At 45.7% G+C, this 11,103-nt stretch overlaps 1 protein-coding gene across 1 annotated transcript in view; it reads left to right on the top strand.

Moving 5' to 3' along the window:
* The window catches only part of uroc1 (urocanate hydratase 1), a 69,212-nt gene that overhangs the window by 46,464 nt on the left and 11,645 nt on the right, over positions 1-11,103 (top strand). Inside the window, exons 10-11 of the mRNA XM_048606661.1 lie at positions 365-437; positions 5,719-5,840. Coding sequence (XP_048462618.1) covers positions 365-437; positions 5,719-5,840 — 195 coding nt within the window. The remainder of the gene's footprint in view (positions 1-364; positions 438-5,718; positions 5,841-11,103) is intronic.

Genomic DNA, 11,103 nt, shown 5'->3' with positions numbered 1-11,103 from the left:
TGTAGAGTCAGCTTTACTCTGTATCTAACCCTGTGCCGTCCCTGTCCCGGGAGTGTTTGATGGGGCTCAGTGTAGAGGGACTTTTACTTTGTAACTAACCCTGTGCTGTCCCTATCCTGGGAGTGTTTGATGGGGGACAATGTAGAGGAAGCTTTACTCTGTAAGTAACCTCGTGCTATCCCTGTCCTGGGAGAGTTGATATGGACAGTGTAGAGGGAGCTTTACTCTGTATCTAACCCTATGCTATCCCTGTGCTGAGTACCTGAATTAGCCTATTTTTGATATCCTAGTCATAAAATCACTCTTTCAGGTGATCTTTGAACATAGAACTCAGAAGTGTTCCTTTCACTTAAAACTCTTACAGGTGCTGATGTGGAGAAAGCTGGAGGTGGAAAACTGGAATTCAAGTTCCCGTCATATGTCCAGCATATAATGGGGTGAGTTGAGATCCTGTCATAGAACATTTCTGTTGGCTTCCATGCCTCCACACATTTCCAACTCTTTGTAGTCACTGATGTGCTTTTTGAAATGTTAGCAATTCAGGAAATTCTGCAGCCTACAGCAAGATCCCACCGTCGAACATCTGACTCATAACCTGTTTAAATGACAAAAGTTGTTCTGTGCTTGTGTCCTTGGAGTGAATCCATAATCTTCCAGCTCAGGCACTGGAGTACCACACACTGGGCCAGGGCTGACCTTACAAACAACCTGAGGTCAACTCTCAGTCCCACTGCCAGGGTATGCTTTTCTGATATTTAATCATTCGTCCTCAGGATATGGGCATCACTGGCAGGTAGTTTTTCTTGTCTGTTCCTTCTTGCCTCGGAAAGTGGTTGTGGTCCATTTTCCTGAACCACGATTGATGACTTTGATAAGGTCTTAGTGACTGTTGTGAGACCCTTTCAGGTGCAGCAGGTTATACCTTCCTCGGTGGTGGGTACTTGTACAGGAGCTCACAAAATTCCTCAAGTTGTCTTCCCATGACCTTCGCGCCACCCCCAATCTCCCTCAATTTGGTGTCGATGGGCAATGTCTGGGGCAGCCCTCCTGGTCTCACTGAGACTCTTAAATGATCAACTAATGACCGCTCAGAGACCTCTTCAGCCTGGCCTCCATTAAAAGCTGGCTGGAGAAGATCAGCAATAGGGGCCTGTACAGTTCCTAGTTTTCTACGTGTTAGCCCACATCCCACATCCCACAGAGAATTGAGTCCTTAATGAGACAGATGTCTTGAGATTTATTTACAACACCAATGCAATATCACAGACCTACATATGTGGCTGGGGTTTTGTGTTCACTGATGTTATTACAAGTATATTACACACACATTGCTGACTGACAAGAGGCACTACACCGACTCCATTATACACTGAGTTTGACTGAAGGTAAGGGGTATCCGGATTCCATAGAATCTCTACAGTGTGGAAACAGACCATTCGGCCCAACAAGTCCGCACGACCCTCAAAAGATCATCACACACCGACCCACTCCCCTACCCTGTATTTCCTGTGGCTAACTCATCTAATGTACGCATACCTTGACACTATGGGCCAATTTAGCATGGCCAATCCACCTAGTCTGCACGTCTTTGGACTGTGGGAGGAAACTGGAGCACCCAGAGGAAACCCACGCAGGCATGAGGAGAACATGCAAACTCCACACAGACAGTCACCCGAGGGTGGAATTGAACCCAGGCCCCTGGTGCTGTGAGGCAGCATGCTAACCACTGAGCCACTGTGCCATACCTTTGTACCATGTTGTGATGTCATGAAACGTCTCAAATGTCTTAAAGCAACACTGCCTGTCTGCTCTGGAATCTATGCCGTGATACAACATGCCTTTAAAGAGTGGGAACCGTTTTCTGATGACATGGACAATACATTACAAGGCTATATGTGGATGCATTGTTCCCATACATTCAGATAACACTTTGGTTTTTTTAGATTTATTCATGGGATGAGGGCATCACTGGCTAGGCCAATACTGTAGAAGGAATGTCTGCACTTTGTGAAAAGAAGCAACTGGAGCTCATTGTGAGTTGTGTTTACACTGTTGCTTTGTTCAAGCAGTGGAAGAGGAGAGATAAGACAGCAGAGCACTGGAGGGAGGAGGGGAGTCTACCTTTATATTGCATCATCACATGGCCTGATGTCATGTGACTATCTTAAAGCTACAGGCCTGTCCAGTCATAGTACAAGACGAAAGCCCAGAAGAGCATGTGCCTCGAGTGGGCAAGTGGGTACCACCCTTTCACTCTTTTTGTGGTCAGACCCCACCTTTCTGAGGTTTGGCCCTTCCCCAACCCCACCCTGGTGCTCCCACTCTCCTCACCTTCCCACCGTGACACCCAGCCCCTTACCCACCTTATCCCCGTCCTCGCCAACCCCCAGCACCTCCCCGCGGTGAGGCTGGTGTTTATCTGGGAGTTACGTTCCAACATTTAGACCCAGCAGTGGCTGCTGCTTCACAATGTTGCCAGACAGCAGCCTGGGAGAGTTCAGATTGAGAAAATTGAATTTTGATGGATCAAGTTGTTTTGTCTCATTCTTGGATTTCTTGAATTCCACTCAGATCATTCTGGATCCTATTAAAATGAACACCAGTGTGTATTCAGCATCAGAAAAGATTGGCTTGTTTTGATCCTCAATCAAATGGCTTCTGCCCAAGATGAGCACTTTTTAACAATGTCAAAACGTACACACGCTCTTCGAAACACACTGACATTTTCCCAGTCAGTCTGAGAATCCATCTGTTGCTTCTTTAATTTTGTTTGATGAGAAGCTGATGCAGTGGGAGGTGGGTCAGCCACCAGAGGGACACAGTTAAAGGTTGAAATACAAAAGGCAGCATGAGGGGATCTTTGACACAGCGCATTGCTGTGATCCAGAAAGCACTTCCTGAGAGACGCTGCAACGGAGTATAACAACGAACTGCAGATGCTGGAAATCTGAAACAAAAGCAGAAATTGCTGCAGAAACTCAGCAGGTCTGGCAGCACCTGTGGAGAGAGAAACGGAATTAATGTTTTGAGTCCAGTGGCATTTTTTTCCAGAACAATCAACTCTGCTTTCTCTCCACAGATGCTGCCAGACCTGCTGAGTTTCTGCAGCAATTTCTGTTTTTGTTTTCAAAATGGAATTGGACAAATACTTGACAAAGAAAGAATCCCTGTCATGGAGAAAAGACAGAAGGAGAGCGACACATTTGACAGCTCTTTCCAAGAGCCAAAGCATTCTTGATGGACAGAATGGCCCTTTCTATGTTGTATCATTCAAAAAAAGCTTGTGACAAATGATTCTTATTTTTGTGTGTTTGTTTTCTCATGGAGAATGGATTGCAAGTGACAGGGGGGCATGTGATTGATGAGTTGCCTGTCAGGTTATAACTTTGGGATCCACACACTCTGTCTACAACGATCAGTGTGGACTAATGTTCACAGTCTGACAAACCATCACCAGAACACTCCCTGTATGGCTGGGACAATATGAATGCCAGCCAGTAGGGAAAGATTAATGCCCATATAGAGGGACGATTCCACAATCTCCCAAACCTATGTATGGAGAGTTGGAGCCAACCTTCCATCTCTGCTCAGTGGGAGCCGGTGACTAGTGGAGTTCTGCAGGGGTTAGAACACAGCTTATTCACATTATACATTAATGGTCTGAACAAAGGAACTGAGATCATTGTTGCTCAGTTTGCAGACAACACGAACACAAGAGGAGGGGCGGGTAATGTTGAGGAAGTGGGGAGGCTGCAGAAGGACTTGGTTAGGCTAGGGGAGTGGACAAAGAAGTGGCAGATTGGATACATTGTGGGAAAGTGTGAGGTTATACACTTTGGTAGGAAGAGTAGAGGCACTGACTATTTTCTGAATAAGGAAAAGCTTTGGAAATCCGAAGCACAAAGGAACTTCGGAGTCCCAGTTCAGGATTCTCTCAAGGTTAACATCCACATTCAGTTCACAGTTAAGAAGGCAAGTGCGATGTTAGCAGCATTCAATTTGAGAAGGCTAGAATGCAAGAGCAGAGATGTACTGCTGAGGCTGTATTAGGCTCTGGTCAGACCACATTTGGAGCAGCTTTGGGGGTCATATCCAAGGAAGCATGCACTGGCATTGGAGGGGATCCAGTGGAGATTTACAGAATGATCCTTTGATGAAGCGCTTGTCATATGAGGAACAGTTGAGGAGTCTTGGTCTGTAGTTGATGGAGTTTAGATGGATGAGGGGAGATCTGATTGAAACTTACAGAGCACCAAGAGGCCTGGAATAGAGTGGACATGGAGATGCTTCCATGAGCAGGAGAGACGAGGGCACAGTCTCAGAGTGAAGGTACAACTCTTAAGAACTGAGATGAGGAGGAATTTTTTCAGCCAGAGGCTGGTGAATCTGTGGGACTCATTGCTGTGGAAGGCTGGGAATATATTTGAGACAGAGATTGATAGGGTCTTGATAGGTAAGGGGATCAAGGATTTCAGGGAGAAGACAGGAGAATGGAGTTGAGAAATATATCAGCCATGATCAAATGGTGGGGCAGACTTGGTGAACCAAATGGCCTAATTCTGCTCCTGTATCTTCTTGCCTTATGGATTGTGTGGAATGTGATTTGAACCCAGAGGCACAAACACTGCCACCTCCCTTTTTGCGACTTCTTTTTTTGACTCTTCGTTCTGTCCTGACATGACCACAGAGGCGAACCAATTTGTCAAGTGGGGCCACAATGTATAAGTGGTGTCACCTCACAAACTGTCCAGATGTTAGTTAGGCCCAGGGCGCAGAATGCAATTAAATCTACATTGTCTATGTGTTGTTATTGCTGTGTCATACGCAATCTTTTATTTGTTTGTGGGATATGGGCATCTCTGAGAGAGAGTGTGGTGAGCTGCCTACTTGAACCACTGAAGTCCATACATCAGAGAGGCACCAAGATATACCAAGGATAAAAGGATTAAATTAGGATGAATTTATTTCCTTTGGTGTGACGGGAGACATTCAGAACAAGGGGAGCATAAGCTTAAAAGTTCAAGCCAGGCCATTCATAGAGAATCATTATGGTGCAGAAAGAGGCAATTTGGCCCAAAGAGTCTGCACTGACCCTCCAAACAACAATCTACCAAAACACAACCCATCCCCACATTTACCATGCCCAATCCACCTAACCTAATCTTTGGACTATGGGAGGAACCCAGAGGAAACCCATGCAGACACAGGGAGAATGTACAAACTCCACAGACAGTCACTCAAGGCTGGGATTGAACTGAGGTCCCTGGTGCTGTGAGGCAGCAGTGCTAACCACTGAGCCACTGTACTGTCCCTGTTGTCAGGAAGCACTTCCTCACACCAAAGAGCAGTGGAAATTCACCCCAAAAGGAAAGCAGTGGATGTCAGGGGTGAATAGAGTCTACAAGACCAAGATTGATCAAGTTTTGTTGGTGAGGACATCAAGTGATCTGGAGCAAAGATGGAGAAATGAAGTTGAGTGATAGATCAACCTTGATCTAATCTGTTTTATTCAGTCACAAAATGTCAGCATCACTAACAAGGTCAGCATTTATTGCCCATCCCAAACTGAATGAAGTTATAGGCTTGAGGGGCTGAATGGTTTCCTCCTGTTCTAATATTCCCATTGGAATCTCGCACGTCCTTCAGTTGATGTTGAGAAGTCTCCGTGACCACTAAAGAGGTACACAGTGTGATGAATGTTCTCTTTCTGGCCTACAGCGATATTTTCTCTCTGGGGTTTGGGCCATTTCGTTGGGTTTGTACTTCAGCTGACCCCACGGACCTAATGGAGACCGATGCTATTGCTACTGCGGTACTGGAGGAGATTGCACATGAAACAGGTAAAGAAAAGCTAATGCATTCCCAGCTCCTTGTTTGCAATGTTTTTTTTTTGTTTCTTTTAGTGTCTTCTCCCTCCCTGCGCTCTTGAAGTATCAGTTCATCATCGGTGTCTCCATAACTTGGAATTTTCTTGCAGATTAATTTCGGCAAAAACCGAAGTCATCCACGACTTTACATCCAGATGGCCGCCTTGGATTTTGACTCCACCAAGCCTCCCTGACTGCTACTTCGAGGGGCAGCCCAGTGGAAAGAGCTGTGTGTCCCAGCTTCCTCACCGTATCCATGTCATAGGAACAGGAGCAGGCCATTCAGCCCATCCAGCCTGCCCATCAGTCATTACAATCATGGCTGATCGAACGCTTCAATACCTTTTACCCACTCCATCCCCATTACCCTGTACCCCACTGGAAATCAGAAATCTATCAATCTCTACCTTAAACAGACTAAAAGATGGAGACTCCACAGCTCCCTGAGAATTCCAAAAATTTACAACCTTCCGTCCAAAACCAATTTCTCCGCATCTCGGATCTAAGTGGCATCCCCCTTATTTTCATAATGTGCCCCTGATTCTAGAACCCCCACACCAGGGGGAGCATCTGACCTGCATCTCTCCTCTCTATCCCTTTCAATATTTTGTAGTTTTCAATGAGATCATGCCTCATTCTTTGAAACTCTAGAGAATCCAGATCCAGTTTTTGCCCAATTTCTCTTCATAGGACAGTCCCATTATCCTGGGATCAAGTCTGAGGAACCTTCATTGCATTCCCTCTATGGCAGTAATATCATTCTTGGTCACTTGAGGCATTCAAGAAAGCTTTGTGTGATTATTTGGGTAAAACTAATGGTCAAGGGAATGGGGAAAGTACAGGAGACCGGCACTGGGTAAAAGAGATTGTGCAGACATGATGAGCTGAATGGTCTTCTTCTGCACTGTAACACTTTCTGTGATAAGGAGACCAAACCTGTACACAGTGCTCCAGGTTCAGTCTAAATAATCTCCTAAACAAATGAAGCAAGACTTCACTACTCCTGTACTCAAGCTCTCTTATAATAAAGACTAACATTTCATTAGTTAACAGCTTCCGAATAGCTTGTTGTACCTGCATATTACCCTTGAGTCACTTATCAACAGGGATACCTAAGTCCCGTTAATCATCTACACTCATCAACCACTTACCTTTCCACCCCCCTGCATCTTACTTATATTATTTCAACATTGCTAGTTTGTGGGATTGTACTGCGTATGCATTGACTGTCAGCTGTGGTCCAGTGGGAAATTCACTCACTTTTGAGTTACAAGGTTGTGAGTTGAATTCCCCAAATTAAAACCAGCCTACAGTGAAGTACTGGGGAGTGCTGCACTGTTGACAGTGCTGTCTTTCAGATGAGACATTAAGCTGAGAAGCTGTCTGCCCTCTCAGGTGGATGGGAAAGATCCCACGGCATTACTAGGACAAAGAGCATGTCATGACCAAAATGGATTCCTCTGTCAAAACAACAAGAACAGATTATATTGTCGTTGTCACTGTTTGTTGGAGCTTGCTGTATAAAGTAGGCTGCCATGTTCCCTAAACTGCCGCAGTGACTACAATTCAAAGGAATTTCATGGGCGACAAAGGGAACCTGAGGTCATGAAAGGTTCTGTATAAATGGGAGTAGCAGGACAGGACGATTGTGCCCAGAGTTCCCTCATTGATCTGCTCCAAAGTCCCTCAACCTGGTGTTTTTGGCAGTAACTAGACAAAGCTGAGGATGTGGCCTTTCCTCTCCTGTGGCTTTCTCGGATTGGTCACATCAGTTACTTACCCCCACTGACTCTGCTGGAGCTGGACCCAAGAAAGCATCTGACCACAAGGTGACCTGCATGTGGTTACGATCTGGTGAGCACATGCACCACAGGCACTTGTGTGGCCTACCTCTCCAGGGGGTATTTTCTTATTCATTGGCTCATGGGATGTGGGCATCACCAGCTCGGTTATTGCCTGTCCCTAGTTGCCCCTTGAGAAGGTGGGGGTGAGCTGCCTTCTCAAACCGCTGCAGTCCACGTGCTGTAGGTAGACCCACAATGCCCTTAGGGAGGCAATTCCAGGATTTTGCCCAAAAACAGTGAAGTAACAACGATATATTTTCAAGTCAGGATGGTGAGTGGCTTGGAGGGAAAATTGCAGGGGGTGGTGTTCCCATGTATCTGCTGCCCTTGTCCTTGCAGGTGGAAATAGTTGTGGGTTTGGAAGGGGCTATCTAGTGTCAAGCTTCCTGAGTGTTGTTGGGACTGCACCCATCCAGGCAAGTGGGGAGTATTCCATCACACTTGTGACTTCGACCTTGCAGATAGTGGACAGGCTTTGGGGAGTCGGGAGGGGAGTTATTCGCTGCAGGATTCCCAGCCTCTGAGCAGCTCTTGTAGCCACTATATTTATATGGTGAGTCCAGTGGTGTTTCTGTTGATAGTGGGGATTCAGTGGTGGTAATGCCATTGAATGTTAAAATAATTGTGTTCTACTTATTTCTTCAATATTAAACAATGGGGATGGGGGAAGCAAACATTGACTGGGAGTGAAAAACCATCCAACTGGTCAGTGAGTTGTCTGTTTTCCAATTGGTTGAGGGCAGACCATGCCTTGTTGGGCAACTAGTGGTGGCATCATGGGGGACAGCCATCTGTTTGGGAGGTCATCTGATGAAATCCACAGGAATATGTCTAAATACAGTTGGCACGCATGCCAGGCCCAGTGAGAGCAGTCCAAGGAAGTCACTGAGGGAGTTAAAATTGTTCAACAATGGCATCTGGTTCCATCTCCATTCTGAACAGAATTCCATCTTTTTTGCATTTTTGAGACTTTTCCATTGATCTTATGAAACATAAGACTTCAGATGGTAGAATAAACATGGGTGTTTCCTGACTATTGACTGCTTGATGAGGGAAACACATTAAACTATGAGATCACTAGTTTCAAAGAGACAGTTCACTGACAATGGGCTGATTGATTGATTGATTGATTGATTTGTTTATTTTCACGTGTACCAAAATACGGTGAAAAGCTTTGTTTACGAGCAGTACAGGCAGATCACAGTAAGCAAGGATGTGCAGATCTAAAAGACTTAGACAGATGCAAACAGGTTACATTGCACAGGGTGTGCGCTGGGCGAGATCAACATTAACAAGATCAGCATTATTTGAGGCTAGAGAGTCCATTTATCAATCTGATAACAGGCGGGAAGAAGCTGTTCCTGAACCTGCTGGTGCGTGTCTTCAGGTTTCTGAACCTTCTGCCTGATGGAAGAGGCTGTAGGAGATTGTTACCGGAGTGGGACGGGTCTTTGATGATGTTGGCTGCCTTTCCATGGCAGCGAGCCGTATAAATGGAGTCCATGGATGGAAGGTTGGCTTCCGTGATGGTCTGGGCTGTGCACACCACCTTCTGTAGTTTCTCACAGTCCTGGGCAAAGCAGTTGCCGTACCAGGCCGTTATGCACCCGGACAGTATGTTTTCAGTGGTACATCTATAGAAGTTGGTGAGGGACCTTATGGACATGGCAAATTTCCTGAGCCGCCAGAGGAAGAAGAGACGTTGTTGTGCCTTCTTAACTGTCGCATTTGTGTGGGAAGTCCAGGACAGATCGTAGGTTATCGTCACTCCGAGGAACTTGATGCTCTTCACCCTGTCAACCTCAGTTCCGTTGCTGTAGATGGGGGTGTGTTCTCCTCCTCTCTTTCTGAAGTCAATGATCAGTTCTTTAGTTTTGCCGACGTTGAGAGAGAGGTTGTTTTCATTGCACAACATCACCAAGCCCTCCATCTCCCTTTTGCCGTGTCGTTGTTAGATATCTGTCCCACTATGGTGGTGTTGTTAGCGAACTTGTATATGGCGTTTGTTTGGAATTTGGCAACGCAGTCGTGGGTGTACAGGGAGCTAAGTACGGGACTGAGGATACATCCTTGACCTGCTGTACAGTGTTATTCTTTATATTCTGAAACGGAACCCATGGCAGGAGAAAGTAAAAACCCAGAAGAAACCCCAATAAAGTTGGGGAACATGCAACCTCCTTGCAAGATTTATGACAGATTCTGTAATTGTCGGAAAATGTTCAGCAGGTTTTATCAGCAGAAATTAATACATTTCCATAGGTCTCATGCTTGTAAAACCATTCAAATGTCAGGAGGTTGAATTTAAGTGCTGAAAGATTACATTTGAATGCCAATTGCTTCTAATCACATGCAGGCTTTGCTCTCGGTCTGCATTCCTCTCACTCATTTCCTGTCAACTAAGGTTGAAAAGTTAAATTTCAAACGGACTTGTTAATCTACACTCTCCTCGATAGCATGCTCACAACGAGACAAAATTTGTCACTGCTGAATGAAAGCTCATTAAACCCTCGTGCATTAGAGGGCCAGAAATAGCTTTGGCTGGATTCAGTTGAAATCCCAGAGCAGCAGCTCCAGATGTTAACATCAGAGAACGAGAAAGTGACAGACATTGGTCTGGTTTAACCACAGCTGAAAGGCAGCTTACCACAATCAGCACCTCAGACACACTGAGCTGTCTTCTTTCCCTTTTGAATTTCCAAAGAATAAAGTTTAAGGGTCAAGGCCACTGGGGATCAGTGAGGATGAAAAGGGAAGCACAGCAAATGGGATCAATCAGGCAGAAGGAACTATGTGACGCCAAATTTCAAAGAACTTAGGTGTTTTAAATTCATTCTGAGTTATCAGCATCATTGTCAGGTGCACATTTATTCTTCAAAGTCACATCAAACACTCCCAACACAGGGACAGCACGGGGTTAGATACAGAGTAAAGCTTCCTCTATGCCATCCCCCATCAAACACTCCCAGGACAGGGACAGTATGGGGTTAGATACAGAGTAAAGCTGCCTCTACACCATCCTCCATCAAACACTCTCTGGACAGGGACAGCACAGGGTTAGATACAGAATAAAACTCCCTCTACACTGTCCCCATCAAGCACCCCCAGGAAAGGGACAGCACGGGGTTAGATACAGAGTAAAGCTGCCTCTACACTGTCTCCATCAAACACTCCCAAGAAAGGGACAGCATAGGGTTAGATACAGAGTAAAGCTGCCTCTACACTGTCCCCATCAAACACTCCCAAGAAAGGGACAGCATAGGGTTAGATACAGAGTAAAGCTGCCTCTACACTGTCCCCCATCAAACACTTCCAGGACAGGGACAGCACAGGGTTAGATACAGAGTAAAGCTCTCTCTACACTGTCCCCCATCAAACACTTCCAGGACAGGGAC

Source organism: Rhincodon typus, chromosome 16 (assembly GCF_021869965.1).
Source record: "Rhincodon typus isolate 14 chromosome 16, sRhiTyp1.1, whole genome shotgun sequence".
NCBI lineage: Eukaryota > Metazoa > Chordata > Chondrichthyes > Orectolobiformes > Rhincodontidae > Rhincodon > Rhincodon typus.
The sequence above is the reverse complement of the archived record's forward strand: the minus strand, read 5'-3'. Positions and strand labels throughout refer to the sequence as shown.